Source organism: Triticum urartu, chromosome 3A (assembly GCF_056163025.1).
Source record: "Triticum urartu cultivar PI428250 chromosome 3A, HENAU_Tu73, whole genome shotgun sequence".
Taxonomy (NCBI): domain Eukaryota; kingdom Viridiplantae; phylum Streptophyta; class Magnoliopsida; order Poales; family Poaceae; genus Triticum; species Triticum urartu.
Window position 1 is genome coordinate 679,310,049 of NC_141875.1, and position 16,248 is coordinate 679,326,296.

General features: G+C 41.4%; 1 protein-coding gene and 1 long non-coding RNA gene across 2 annotated transcripts in view; both read right to left on the reverse strand.

The window, feature by feature from the left end:
- LOC147981494 (uncharacterized) overlaps nt 1-331 on the reverse strand; it is a gene marked incomplete at its 5' end in the record, with an annotated part of 55,303 nt that extends 54,972 nt beyond the window's left edge. The window contains one exon of the mRNA XM_087515984.1: nt 34-331. Coding sequence (XP_087372110.1) covers nt 34-331 — 298 coding nt within the window. The remainder of the gene's footprint in view (nt 1-33) is intronic.
- A 2,385-nt stretch (nt 332-2,716) lies between these two features.
- LOC147981495 (uncharacterized) lies at nt 2,717-4,167 on the reverse strand. Its single transcript, XR_015599913.1, has 3 exons — nt 3,999-4,167; nt 3,680-3,867; nt 2,717-3,059 (listed from the first exon to the last, which is right to left on the reverse strand). It is a non-coding gene; the product is annotated as an uncharacterized LOC147981495 (long non-coding RNA).
- Between the last annotated feature and the right edge of the window lie 12,081 nt (nt 4,168-16,248).

Sequence of the window (16,248 nt, forward strand, 5' to 3'; positions counted from 1 at the left end):
AAACTTGTTAAAAGATGGAATGATGCAACTTACATTCTGAATGGTTGAGGATGCGATGCTGTCGGATCCACAAAAGGTTATCTGAATCGTCCCGAACATCTCTGGACAGGTTAGGGTCGAGGCTCTTACTAGGGTGTATCTGTTTGTCTGGCCGAGGATCCTTGCGGCGGTCCTTCCGGGATCGGGACTGACGGCGCTCTTGGAGGCGGGTCTTCTCTTCTCTGTCCTGATCCAGAACTCCTATGATTAAGCGGCGTCTCTCCTCGGACAGCAAGGCCCACCCCTCGTCGGTGAACATGAAGTCAAACTCGGATGGCCGTGGCAGGCCAGCGCCAGATTGGGGATTGGAGCCATCACCCCTCTCTCTCTCTCTCTCTCTCTCTCTCTCTCTATATATATATATATATATATATATATATATATATATATATATATGGACCTGATCCGTGGCTAATGGGCTGACCCGGCCTGAACCGTTGCCCCCTTTTCTACTAGTGGATATCATAGAGAGATAACGAAGTGGGAACCACATGCCCATTGCCACCATCCAAGGGTCAAGCCTAAAGTTGTGGTGTAGTCTATGGATCGAGACCCCTTCCCGTTCATCTTATGTATTATCTTTGTCCTGTTTAACTGTTTTTTTTACCACCATCTTGTAGAGTGCATGTGGTTGTATTTTGATATATGTATCCTTGTATAGACACTTTTTTATATAGCTTTATGAATCAATAAAGATGTCGTTTAATGAAAAATGAAGAAGTTATATATTGCTATTTACTTGTATACCATGTTTCAACATTAAGTGAAAAAGTGAGTTCCCTGGAAAAAAAAAGGACCGACCAATGGTCAAGCAACTGAAAACTAATTTTTGGTCAGTCACCTTTTTTATCCTGCTTGATTACCACGAGGCCCCGCCCTGCAGCAGGTCAGCCCACCTTTTGTCATGTAGATGAAACACGCCAACCTTTTATTGTCCTTCACTACCACGCCATGCATTTAGATGAAACATCGTTGCCTTATTTTTTCTATTCTCCATCACTAACATGCGATGCTTGCATGCAGATGCATGCAAAGCTCCTTGGTAATGCTACATGCCTTCGGATTTATGATTGTACTGCTTGAGATCGACTAGAACGAATTTCCAACATGGCAGGCATATACAAATCTCCATCTTTTATGTTCTTTGTAACATAAAATGACAAATGAATAACATTAATATTGGAGCAAGAAACATCAGCATGTGTCAGATAAAAAAGGATTTTATTCATGTTGGTTACTTTTCCTTACTAGTAAATCCTTACGTGCAATCCATGTTGATATTAGAAAGTACATTAAATGCACGCATATGTTAGATAGGATATTATTTCCATGTTAATTATTTGATTAGTGCTAGAATTGATATTTGATACTATATTAACTGCACGCTAAACGTGTTGAGCGCTCACCATTGGAGCAACCCGAGTCGTTGGATTGACCTAATTTGATGCCGAAATTTGTTGGATATACCCTTTTAGGTCTTTTTATATTGGTATCAATCAACTTTTTTAGAGGAGCACTCGGTCCAAGGAAACCAATAAAGAAGTCCATCAGATACTTGGGCTTGGTCTAAAACATATCAAAAATGACCCGAAGCCTTGTAAGATATAAGACAATAACGATAATAACAAAGAAAAATAAAAGTAAATAAAAAATAAAACGTTCTAACAAAGAATGAACTAGTGGCATAGGTATCACCCTTTAAAAAGACAAAATAAGGAAAATTCACATAATTTACATATAAATTCCATATTTTTATAATATGCAATAATAAGTGGATTTTCTGAAAAACAAAGAAATTTCCTAAGAAGGTATGAATTAGTCACATTGGAATTACCCTTAAAGAAGAAACAAATGAAACTAAAACTGAAATAATAAAAGCAATGAAGCTTTTCTAGGTAATAATTAATTAGTAATATTGGTTTTACTCTTTAAGAATAAAGAAACTAAAAAATAATAATGACGAAACTTGCACACAATTGACATAAAAGTTGTGCTTTACTATAATATGCAATAATAAGCATATAATAGTGAAATTTCCGCAAAAAAAGTTTCCTAAGAAGGAACAAATTAGTGGCATGGTATTGCCCTTAAAAAGGAATAAAATGAAATATAAACTAATAAAACAAGAAGAAAAAAATTCAAAATAACGAAGTTTTCTAAGAGATAATGAATTAAGGGCATTGGTATTCGAAAATGCTGAACGGTGGACGAGCACTCTGTGGACCATATCAGCGCCGTCCGTTTTATATATTCATCAGATCCCTTGCGGTATTTACGCGCGCTGTCCCCCCGTAGATGCTCGCCCACGCTTGTATCCCGGCAACCAGAGCTAGCTTTACTGACAGAAGTGACGCGTCCATGTGCCCAAATGACTCCCCCCTCTCACGTGAGCAAATAGAATAATAACCGGTTACCTTCCATTTAGGAACAGTCCAGTGTGCTGCAGAGATTATGATACTAGCAAGAGTCTTTACGGTCACTAAACCAGTAATAATCACGTGCAGATGGATCTAAATAAGTTTATTATTTTGACGCCCGCCTCGTTTTTTCCGCAAATTGCAATAGCATCAAGTATTTCTACGGCCACAAATCACCTTAGCCTACCTTTTTTCTTTCTTCACGTCGGACCTTGCAGGTGTTTGTAAATCGCAATATAATCAAAAGTATTTTAGCAGGAATAAAAAATACTTAGCAAATGTTTCAAAAGTGGCGTATAATTCAGGGACAATCAGGGAAACAATATCAGTTCACATAACGAATATACATTTTGAATCAAAGTCCAAATTAAAACACAAATCAAATGGGACCATGTCAAAAGCTAAGGAAATTAGGCTAAAATGGATCTGCACGCTTGCCCCATGATTTTGACGATGTCGGATCACTCCACATTTACCACACTTGGGCATCTTTCTTGGAACTTTTGTGCATATCTGAACTTTGCTCCATTTTTCACATGCCAAAGCATCCGCATGAGTGAGAGCGTACATCTTCTTGGCTATATCAACATTCAGTTCCTCACTCTGTTAGATCGGGGAGTAATAATTTCAGTAGATTGCAAGAAAAGAAAATCAAAATCCGTATCCAAAAAACACAGGAGATAACCATGAGATTGCCTGCTTCTAATTTTACCAAGTACATGGGTATTTTATAACAGCAGACAAGCCACAGTTGCAGTGACACCATGAGTTTCTCAGCATGTAAACATAAATCCATTGGTACATATTCCACAACAATTAAGGATCAGACACATGTACTCACACCGGTGACCGGAGGTAAATAAAAGCAATTAGCTAAAATTGCAGCAAGACAAGAGATAATCCACACCAGTTTTTTTTTATTAGCTTCCTTTCCAATACAAAACTGCTAAATTAAACAACGATGTACTGACTAGCAATCCATGCCCATGCCCACACATACACAAAGTCGACAGTAAATCACAGAGTCGACAGTAAATCACATTTCCCCTAATTCAGTTAACTATAAATTATTAGCAATCCATGCCCATGCCCATGCCCATGAACTAGTAGCCACTAAACAAAATTACAACAGCTAATTATAAATCAGCTAGTTAGTTAAGCCTGAAATCAAACTTGCACAGATTACGCAAAAAAAATATACCAGGTTGCGTAGGAATACCTACGTGTCCAACCACTCGTAGCCTCAGAGCACACTTGCAACACCGGGTCATCACCAACAAATCCCGCATTGCCGCCGGCGCTGCATACGTCTCCGACTCGGCGAATGTCCCCCTCGGTGATGCCAATAGAAGCCTACTAGGACTCAATAGGTCGCGCCGCCGCAGTATGCCCCAACCGCCCATGGCTATTCCTGCAAAAAATTGCCGCCTAGAGGATTTAGGAACCACCGTTGACTTGAAATGGGACAAATGAAAATTTAATCCTTCCTTTTAGCTTGCGGAGAAGATTAGTGGGAGCTTACTCAGGTTGGATTTTAATTACCTGTCTCCTGAATCGGCCTGCGCTTCCATGAAAGTCCATGGATCTGGAGGAGGAAGACGCCCGTCTGGATCTGGAGCAGGACCATCCCCGGTTAATAGTGATTTGCAAAAGGAACAGCCACAACCTGACATGTGGGCCGACTAGGCCACGTGATCCGCAACTATCCCAAAACAGCTCCTCGGGAGCGCACGGGGTCTGTACCAGCTTGCAGTAGGCGGACAAAATTACTGTTCTGACCCATTGTGCAAAGAAAATCCCGATTTGACCTTGTTCCAAAAAAAATTTCGTTTCTGACCTTTTTCGGTGACGCCAAGGTCCATGGCGTCTGGGTTACGAAGCAGACGCCAGGGACCCTGGCGTCTGGCCCCTGGCCCGCACTGCGCGCGTGCCCATTGACCTGCTGACGTGGCAGAGGGGCCAGACGCCAGGGACCGTGGCGTCTGGCCCCGGTAAGTGGATAACGCCGCGGGGCCAGCCCACCCATCCCAATCTCATCTTCTCTGGCGTCTGGTTCGACGAACAGGGGGCAGTTCGTCGCCCCTTCTCTCCCTCCCACCACCATCCCCCTTGATCTACTCCATCAACCCCTCAAACTCACAGATCTGACCCCCCCCCAAGCTTCTTTGAGGTATTCTCCCCCATTCCCTCAAATTTGTTTTTGTTTTCCCCTCTTTGGTTGGATGCATTATTCAACACTAGGTGATGTTAGATGAGTAGATGGTTTCTTTTTTTTAGGAAATTTTTTGTAGTTGATAGATGATTAGGTAGGCAGTAGATGATGTGTAGTTCAACATGTAGGTAAAATCAATTCCGTTTTGTGTATATGTTGTCCATAGGATTTTTTTTTAATTAAGAGGGGTGATGAATATATGATTTGTGTATGTAAAATAGACTTTGGCATACTATATTTGGTTTGATAGATGATGTGTGTATGTGTAGATAATCCTATTGTTGGCATACTATATTTGCAAAAGATATGGTGAAATTTGGTACTCTAGATGATATGTATTTGCATATGTGACACCATATTATTTGACAAATTTATTTGATTGAGATGATGTTGGTATGTTTGAGAATAATTATGTGTGCATATGAAGAAGATAAAAATGTGAAGTGGTATGACAATATAGTTGAATATATAGATGGCAAATTTTTTTATGCAAAAGAGATGATGAAATTTGATTATTGTGTGTGACATGATTTGTTCAATAGAATGGCGGATGATGATTATGAAATTTATTTGATGGTGAAATTTGGTACTCTAGATGATATGTGTGCATATGTAGAAGAAAGAAATGATGTGGTTATGTTTGAGAAGAATGGTGTTTTCATATGGCATAAACTTGGAGAAGGAAATTGTTTGATATTGTTCATGTATTCATAGATGTTTGTGATTTGTTTTGTAGGATGGCGGATGGTGATGGTCCTTGGTATGACGGATTAATCGATGAGTGGGATAAGGAGCATCGTGCTCGTGCCATTGAGAATGGACAGGTAAGAAGCAAGACTGGGTCAATTTTCGTTGTTTCTCATTTGTGTTCTTGTATTGATTATTAAAACATCACTTTATTTGCAGCAAGTAGTTGCTATGCGCATGAGGGGTCATTCCGCTGATGACTTTGATTACGACCCGCGGTATGAGGCTCACATTCGGAGATTGGGTCTTCTCCCATTCGTGTTGCAGTTTAAGCGACGCGCTCCGCCGGTGAACCACGCGGCGCTGACCGCACTTGTGGATCGTTGGAGGCCGGAGACTCACTCGTTCCACCTTCCATGTGGGGAGATGACGATGACCCTATAGGACATGGCTATGATAAGCGGCCGTCCTATCAACGGACAAGCTGTTACCGGTCGTGTCAGCGTGGGTAATTGGCGAGAACGGACTGCCGATTTAATTGGCGTTCAGCCCGAGGGCCCTCAGGAAGGCAAGGCCGATACCGCGAAAGTGAGGCATTCTTGGCTAAAAATGGTCAGAGGAAACACCAATCCGTGCCCTCAGGATGCCAATGACGTGGTTGTGCAGTAGTACGCGCGGGCCTATCTTTGGTATGTACTAACCAAGGTAGTCTTCTCAGATGCAACCGGGAACTCAGCCCTCTGGATGTTCTTGGAGCTACTCAATAACTGGGATACCCAGTATAGCTGGGGTTCGGCCGCACTAGCATATTTGTATCGTCAGGTAAGAGATATTTGCAACCATTTATCTTGCATTTGTCATGCGCCTCCATATCTAACATGTTTGTTTGATTGCAGCTTGACTTGGCGTGTCGGAGGAAGGGAGATACATCCTCATTGTCTGGGTTTGTTTGGAGCCTATCCGTGTGGATGTGGGAGCGGACCCTGGCGTCTGGCTATGCACACTTGCAAAATGCTCTCTGGATCGGGCATCAGACAGATCAGACAGGTGTCTGTTTACCTGCGCGAGCAAAACGATCCAGACGCCAGGGTCCCTGGCGTCTGGGTGTGCACTTATGCAAACAGGAAAAAAGCTCTCTGGATAGGGACCCAGACGCCAGGGTCCCTGGCGTCTGGATCGTTTTGCTCACGCAGGTAAACAGACACCTGTCTGATCTGTCTGATGCCCGATCCAGAGAGCATTTTGCAAATGTGCACACCCAGACGCCAGGGTCCCTGGCGTCTGGGTCCCTATCCAGAGAGCTTTTTTCCTGTTTGCATAAGTGCACACTCAGACGCCAGGGACCCTGGCGTCTGGGAAAAAGCTCTCTGGATAGGGACCCTGGCGTCTGGGTGTGCACATTTGCAAACTAGGCAAAGTGCTCTCTTTTAAACTTGTTGCACACATTTTTAAACATTGGAAATCAAACAAAAATATGAACAAAGCATAGTTTGCACATAAGTAGTTCATGACCACACAAGGTCTCGAATAACAAGTTCACACACGATGTCTCGAATGACATAAGTAGTTCATGACCACACAAGGTCTCGAATAACAAGTTCATACATTAAACAAAGTCTCGATAGTTCATGACCACACAAGGCCTAGTCCTCCTCTCGTGCATCGCGAGCCCTTGCAAGTTTTCTTGCCCTCTCTTCTTGACGAGCCTCCTTCTCTTTGCGTGCCCTCTCTTGTTCACGCTTCTTGCGCTCACGAGCCTCCTTCTCACGACGCTCCTGCTCCAATCCCCGTGCATAGGACTCCTCGAATAGTCGCTGCCTCCGTAACCAATCTCGACGTTGGTCCTCTTGGACATCTTTTGGTACCTCGTGATCTATCCAAGTGAAGTACTTGCAAAGTGGAGGAGGGGACTACATATAAACCATGATTTTGTTAGACATATGAGTGACAACTTGTTGATGTTTTTTGTATGTACACCTAACATACCGGTGGTATGTCATATGCGTTAGTTGGCCTTCGACGATCATGTGCATAGTTGGGACACACGAAAAACCTTCTACCTTCTGTCCATGACTTGTTGCGGTCAGTGGACACCTTCAGCTTGCAAACATCACCACACCAACATGGTGGTGTGGGCACATCCTTCTCCTTCTCCTTGTCCAAACTAGCCTCCATCCACGTCTTCGGCATGTCCTCTTGGTCCGCGCACGTCGGCCTCGTCCTGGAACCGGATGAAGCCATGCCTACAAAAAGAACAATTGTTAGCACAAGACATAAAGAGAGTAAATGCGTAAATACAGTAAATGAATAAATGCTAGGAATTGTATGAACAAATAATATACCATTATTATTAGATCAACCATCTAGATTAAGCAAATAACCGAAGGCCGATCCATTATCAACCATTCCTCTATGACCACCACCACCTCTAGCACTTGTGCTTCCTCTCCGACCACCACCACCTCTAGCACTTGTGCCTGCTCGACCACCACCTCTAGCACTTGTGCTAGCTCGACCACCACCTCTAGCACTTGTGCTAGCTCGACCACCACCTCTAGCACTTGTACTCCCTCTACGAACACTAGCACCTCTAGCACTTGTGCTCCCTCTACGACCACCACTACCACCTCTGACACTTGTGCTTCCTCGACCACCACCACCGTCACCTCTTCCACCTCGTTCACCATCGGTGCCGCCTCCACGACTTGTTTTTTCTTTTTTTGGTTTTCTTATTCTTGCATGTCCGCTCATTGTGTCCCCCTTCACCGCACACCCCACAGTTGATAATGTCAGGAGCCTCCATGAAATGACCGCTACCAAATTGTTTCATGCCAGTGTATCCAGCCAGGTCATCCATATCACCCCTGAACCTCTTAGTTCTCCTTCTACCCTTCGTCTCCACCTTCAGAAGAGGGTCTGGCCTAATATGAGGGCCATGGTACTCAGGCCACTGTGATTGGTCCAAGAAAGGGTGAAATCTTGGTGCCCATGTCAACCTAGTAGCTTCCACACGGAACTCTTGCATCCTCACGGTTTTTCCATCATTAACATGTATGTTTCTCGCCTTCGCCGCCGTTATCAAATGCGAGCATGGCCAATGATACTTACTAGGCCTCTCGCACTGGCACCACCGAGTCTTCAGTTTCACCTCAAATGCAGCACCACCATATTGTCTACCGTCTCGTGTTGTGCCACCTGGCTCATCAATTTGATAGATCATTTCAAGTCTATCGAATATGATAACTTGTTGCCGTGAAGACTTGCTTGCTTGTAACTGCATCCATTCATCAACCTTTTCCGGATAATCCTTTTTTTCACCTATCCATTTTGCAGTCTCTTCAGAATGCCTCTGAAAGTACTCATTAAGCTTGAAGAAGGTGTACTCCACTATTGCAGTCACCGGCAATGCACGAGCACCCTTCAACACATTGTTGAAACATTCTACGAGATTGCTCGTCATGTCGCCATATCGCCAACCACCATCGTCATGAGCGCGTGCCCACTTGTGCTTCTCGCTTAAATTCCTAGTTAAGAACTCTTTTCCCCCTTCGTTCACCGCTGCAAAGAGTTTGTTGTACCGAGCATCGAAACCTTGGGTGGTGAAGGCCACACATCATGGGTAAGGTCTTTGCTGAGCTCCTTGCTCTTACATGCCCGGTAAAAGTTGGCCACGAAATGCCTCATGCACCATCTGTGGTGAAGCTTTGGAAATCCTGGAATAACAATGTCCATTGCCTTGAGTATGCCATGATGCCGGTCCGATATGATGCATACCTCCCTAGCCCCAATCACGTTGTGCCTAACATGACCCATGAACCACTCCCAGTTGTCTTGGTGCTCGGAAGGCACCAAAGCAAATGCACATGGCAACACGTTGTCGTTTGATGAGTGCGCCATTGCTAACATTAGTGTGCCCTTATATCTACCGGTCAAGAACGTGCCATCTATAGACAAGACCGGACGACAATGCTGAAACGCCTCCACACATTGTCCATAACTCCAGAAGGCACGGTGGAACACTCCCTCGTGATCCTCGACCACATGAAACATGCCCGGGTTCCTATGTGCAATCGCGGCCAACAACCTTGGGAGCTGGTTGTATGCTTCTTCATAACCACCATACAACATCCTAATAGCATTTGCCTTTGCCTTCCATGCCTTCCCATACTTGACTTCATAACCAAATTGTTTTTTCACCGTTCGCATGAGAAACCTCACTTTCACAGTGGGATCAAAGGCTATGTATTTCATCCATTTGTATCCGAGATACTCAGATGTGAGTTGACGGTGTGTCTTTCTAAGTCGTTTCGATGGCGGTTTGCATCTATGAGTGGTATCACAACTTTTCAACACCCATTCTTCGGTTTCTTTAAGCTTTCTTGCACGAACCTTCCATGTGCATTCCTTTTGCTCACACACCACGGTGTAACGCAACTTCATGTCGGAGTGCTCAACATAAATTGGCCTATGGTTTCGAATGGCATAGTCAGCCAACCAAAACTTCAGCATAGGCAAGCTCAGAAACTTCAATCCTTTCTTCAAATAAGCATTCTTGTCCTCATTCTCCACCCTTGGTTCTCCTGGATCCGGGCATGGTGTTGGCTCAATCGCCGTCATTCTCATTCCACCGTCAACAACAGCTTTATGGGCAAGGCTGAGATCTTTAAACAAGTGAGTTCTTTTTTGTAAGCCCGTCAGCTCAAAGTGGATTTGGTTCTCCTCCTTTGTGAATCCATCCTCGTCCAACTGTTCAACTGGACCCTCGTCATCCGAGTCATACGCATATTGACGCCTAAAAGGCAAGTCATGATCCATGTCCTTTTGCGCTATGTACGCATCCAAGTCACCAACATCATTACCATGAAACCCTTCCTCTTGCTCTTCGTCGTCATCATAAACATCTTCATCCTCTTGAATTACTTCGTCACTAGCAATCACCTCAACTTCATTTGCTTGGCTAGTTGGTGGTTGGCTAGAAGCATTGGGGGCATACAACTCAACCTCATTTGCTTCGATAGATGGTACACGGGGACGTGGTGGGGGATAAACATTGGGGGCATCAACCACAACCCTATGCTCAACAAGTGGCACCATTGTCCTCTCGCTCATGTCATCCATTGGGGAAGAGACTTGCCGGTTCAAATCAATGGTAAACCGAGGAGATTCAACCTTGGTGGCAAACAATTCAAGTGACTTGTCTTCCGGTTGGGATACTTTTTCCTTGTATACATCCCAATGCAAATCCGAGGTGATAGGCATACTTTTCAAGCGAGATTTGGCTCCAACTCCAACATCATACCTTCCTATTAACTTAACATCAACATTGGTGTCCATCCACTCTAAGACTTGTCTCACTTTTGCAACAACATCCTCATAGCTAGGGCTTGTATTTAAAACCAATGGTTCCTCACCCGTGTCGGCATTGTTACTCAAGAATGCCTCCTTGTCCATGTAATGAACATTAACAAGTCTCTCCATCTAAAAATAACATGAATGGATTTAAGACTTCAATGAGAATTGGTGTGTTTATCCAAATACATCTAATTCTATCCAAATCATATCAAGACTAAATTATTGGTGATGTCCACAAAAGTATCACTAATTAACACACACTAAGCAAAGTTAACCCTAATCACTAACTAACCCTAACCCCCAATCTTTCTACTCAACAAGCATATATTCCTACTACACACCATGCATAGCACTATATTATCAAAGTTAACCAAGCCATTCACACTAACATAAGGGAGAAAACATGAACTAGGGTTCCACCAACATGTATAAAATGCAACCAAAATAACAAGATTTGACAAAAAATAATTGGATGATTTGGGGGAGATTAACAAGAGCAACAAAGTGATGGAAAGATCCACCTAAGGGATGTACCTTTTGGAGAGGATTTGAGGGGGAGCTTGAGGGGTAGGAGAGAATGTGAGAGCTCCAAGTGTTCTTCAAGCTTGGGTTGTGGATTGGGGAAAGTGTGTGGGGTGGGTCCCACACACTTTCCCCAAGGGTTATTCTGTTACCAGGGCCAGACGCCAGGGTCCCTGGCGTCTGGCCCCTTTGCCACGTCAGCAGGTCAACGGGCACGCGGGCAGTGCGGGCCAGGGGCCAGACGCCAGGGTCCCTAGCGTCTGCTTCGTAACCCAGACGCCAGGGATCTTGGCGTCACCGAAAAAGGTCAGAAACGAAATTTATTTTGAAACAAGGTCAAATCGGGATTTAGTTAGCCCTATAGGTCAGAACAGTAATTTTGTCCGCAGTTGGCGTCTCCATCTCCAAGCGACGAAAACAGTTGTTTCAAACTCGTACGCCTAGCACACCTAGTCCCTATTCCTAAGAAACAAGCATGGGGGACAGCGAACTGACATTTGATCATCCCGAGGAATTGTTTGATGGCCGGGATAAAGTCCACACGAGCCGCCGTCCACCATAAAATTGCTCTCCATTGGTATTACCCTTTAAGAAGAAAACGCTAGTCAAAAAATTTGCATACAATTCACACAAAATATGTGTTTTTATATAATATGCAACTATAAGCATATAATGATGGATTTTTTGCAAAAATAACTTCCTAAGAATCAATGAATTAGTGACACTGGTATTACCCTTAAAGAAGAAATAAAATAAAATATAAACTAAAATAAATTCAAAATATAATGCAAAATTTGCACACAATTTACACAGAAATTATGTTTTTATAATATACAAGAATGAACATATAGTGGTGGAATTTTACAAAAAAATATGTTTCCTAAAATGGAATGGATTAATGGTATTGGTATTACCCTTTAAAAGGAAACAAAATATAAAAACAAAATCAAAATAATGAAGTATTCTAAGGAATAATAAATTAGTGGTATTAATCTTTAAGAGCCAAGAAATGAAATAAAAACTAAAAAAACAAATTAATGAATTTGTTAAGGAATAAAGAATTAGTGGCATTGATATTATCCTCTAAGAGTAAAACATTTAGTCAAATAATGGAAAGCTTTACACAAAATTTACACATATATTGCGCTTTTTATAATATGTAAGTATTAGCATATATGATAGTGGAATTTCACAAAAAAAAAGTTTTCTAAAAAGGAATAAAATAGTGGCATTGGTATTACCCTTAAATAAGAAATACAATGACAAAAAACTAAAAAAAATATCAAAAGAATGAAGTTTTCTAAGAAAAAAATGAATTAGTGACATTGGTATTACCTTTTAAGAAGAAAGAAAATAAACTAAAAACTAAAATAAAATAAAAATAATGAAGTTTTCTAAGAAAGAATGAATTAGTGGCATTAGCATTACCCTTTAAGAGTAAAGAAAATGAACAACATTAAATCAAATAATGGTAAAATTTGCACACAATTAAGACAGTAATTGCATTTGTATAATATGCGAAAATAAGCTTCTAACTGTAAAACTTCACACAATAGAAGTTCCTACAAAGAATGAATTAGTGGCATTGGTATTTCCCTTAAAGAAGCAAAAAAATGAAACAAATACTAGAACCAAATCAAAATAATAAAGTTTTCCATTGAAGAATGAAATAGTGATATTGGTGTTACACTTTAAGAAAAACAGAAAATAAAATTTGACAAAATTTGCACATAATTTATATAGAAAATTGTGCTGTTTTATAATATGCAAGAATAAGCATACCATAGTGGGATTTTGGAAAAAAATCTACTTAGAAGGAATGAATTAGTGGAATTGCCCTGAAAGAAGAAAGAAAATGAAACAAAACTAAAACAAGTAAATTATAAAGTTTTCTAAGATAGAATGAATTAGCGACATTGGTATTACCATTTAAGAAATAATTTTTTAAAAAAACTTTGAAAAAGACTTGGCACTTCTTAAATATGTAAGAAATAATCATATGATAGTGCAAGTTTCGCACTCAGTATAATTATACATTTATTATATAATACTTAGGGCTAGTTTAGCAGCATAGTTTTCCAAATACCGTAGTATCCCAAAACTTCGGTATTGCAATGCGTGTGCAATACGTACTTCTGTTTCTTAAAACTGCATTTTTCCTAGTTTTAAGAAAACTACTGATATGTTTGGCTGGTGTTCTTTTATCGTAGTTTTCACCGATTGCTACGCAACTGAACCTAACTTGGAAACACAAAAGAAGCTACACCACCGGATCAATCAGCGGGTGCTAACGGCTGCCAGCTGCATGCGGCGCCATACGGCTCGCTAAAACATATCAAAATGACCCGAAGCCTTGTAAGATATAAGACAATAACGATAATAACAAATAAAAATAAAAGTAAATAAAAAATAAAGCATTCTAACAAAGAATGTACTACTGGCATAGGTATCACCCTTTAAAAAGAAAAATAACGAAAAAAAATCACATAATTTACATATAAATTCCATATTTTTATAATATGCATAATAAGTGGAATTTCTGGAAAACAAAGAAGTTCCCTAAGAAGATATGAATTAGTCACATTGGAATTACCCTTAAAGAAGAAACAAATGAAACTAAAACTGAAATAATAAAAGCAATGAAGCTTTTCTAGGAAATAATTAATTAGTAATATTGGTTTTACTCTTTAAGAATAAAGAAACTAAAAAATAATAATGACGAAACTTGCACACAATTGACATAAAAGTTGTGCTTTACTATAATATGCAATAATAAGCATATAATAGTGAAATTTCCGCAAAAAAAGTTTCCTAAGAAGGAACAAATTAGTGGCATGGTATTGCCCTTAAAAAGGAATAAAATGAAATATAAACTAATAAAACAAGAACAAAAAAATTCAAAATAACGAAGTTTTCTAAGAGATAATGAATTAAGGGCATTGGTATTCGAAAATGCTGAACGGTGGACGAGCACTCTGTGGACCATATCAGCGCCGTCCGTTTTATATATTCATCAGATCCCTTGCGGTATTTACGCGCGCTGTCCCCCCGTAGATACTCGCCCACGCTTGTATCCCGGCAACCAGAGCTAGCTTTACTGACAGAAGTGACGCGTCCATGTGCCCAAATGACTCCCCCCTCTCACGTGAGCAAATAGAATAATAACCGGTTACCTTCCATTTAGGAACAGGACGTTAGTCCAGTGTGCTGCAGAGATTATGATACTAGCAAGAGTCTTTACGGTCACTAAACCAGTAATAATCACGTGCAGATGGATCTAAATAAGTTTATTATTTTGACGCCCGCCTCGTTTTTTCCGCAAATTGCAATAGCATCAAGTATTTCTACGGCCACAAATCACCTTAGCCTACCTTTTTTTTTTCTTCACGTCGGACCTTGCAGGTGTTTGTAAATCGCAATATAATCAAAAGTATTTTAGCAGGAATAAAAAATACTTAGCAAATGTTTCAAAAGTGGCGTATAATTCAGGGACAATCAGGGAAACAATATCAGTTCACATAACGAATATACATTTTGAATCAAAGTCCAAATTAAAACACAAATCAAATGGGACCATGTCAAAAGCTAAGGAAATTAGGCTAAAATGGATCTGCACGCTTGCCCCATGATTTTGACGATGTCCGATCACTCCACATTTACCACACTTGGGCATCTTTCTTGGAACTTTTGTGCATATCTGAACTTTGCTCCATTTTTCACATGCCAAAGCATCCGCATGAGTGAGTGCGTACATCTTCTTGGCTATATCAACATTCAGTTCCTCACTCTGTTAGATCGGGGAGTAATAATTTCAGTAGATTGCAAGAAAAGAAAATCAAAATCCGTATCCAAAAAACACAGGAGATAACCATGAGATTGCCTGCTTCTAATTTTACCAAGTACATGGGTATTTTATAACAGCAGACAAGCCACAGTTGCAGTGACACCAGAGTTTCTCAGCATGTAAACATAAATCCATTGGTACATATTCCACAACAATTAAGGATCAGACACATGTACTCACACCGGTGACCGGAGGTAAATAAAAGCAATCAGCTAAAATTGCAGCAAGACAAGAGATAATCCACACCAGTTTTTTTTTATTAGCTTCCTTTCCAATACAAAACTGCTAAATTAAACAACGATGTACTGACTAGCAATCCATGCCCATGCCCACACATACACAAAGTCGACAGTAAATCACAGAGTCGACAGTAAATCACATTTCCCCTAATTCAGTTAACTATAAATTATTAGCAATCCATGCCCATGCCCATGCCCATGAACTAGTAGCCACTAAACAAAATTACAACAGCTAATTATAAATCAGCTAGTTAGTTAAGCCTGAAATCAAACTTGCACAGATTACGCAAAAAAATATACCAGGTTGCGTAGGAATACCTACGTGTCCAACCACTCGTAGCCTCAGAGCACACTTGCAACACCGGGTCATCACCAACAAATCCCGCATTGCCGCCGGCGCTGCATACGTCTCCGACTCGGCGAATGTCCCCCTCGGTGATGCCAATAGAAGCCTACTAGGACTCAATAGGTCGCGCCGCCGCAGTATGCCCCAACCGCCCATGGCTATTCTTGCAAAAAATTGCCGCCTAGAGGATTTAGGAACCACCGTTGACTTGAAATGGGACAAATGAAAATTTAATCCTTCCTTTTAGCTTGCGGAGAAGATTAGTGGGAGCTTACTCAGGTTGGATTTTAATTACCTGTCTCCTGAATCGGCCTGCGCTTCCATGAAAGTCCATGGATCTGGAGGAGGAAGACGAAGAAACAGCTTGCAGTTTCCCGTTCGAGTGCCGAGGCTGAGTTGCGAGCAATGGCTCTTTTGACGGCAGAGGTGACTTGGTTACGGTTGTTACTTCACGATTTTGGTGTTTCTGTCACTACACCGACTCTGCTCTTATCTGACAGTACAGGTGCTATCAGCATTGCGCGCGATCCTGTGAAGCATTAGCTCACCAAGCATATTGGTGTTGATACTTTCTATGTGCGTGCTGGTGT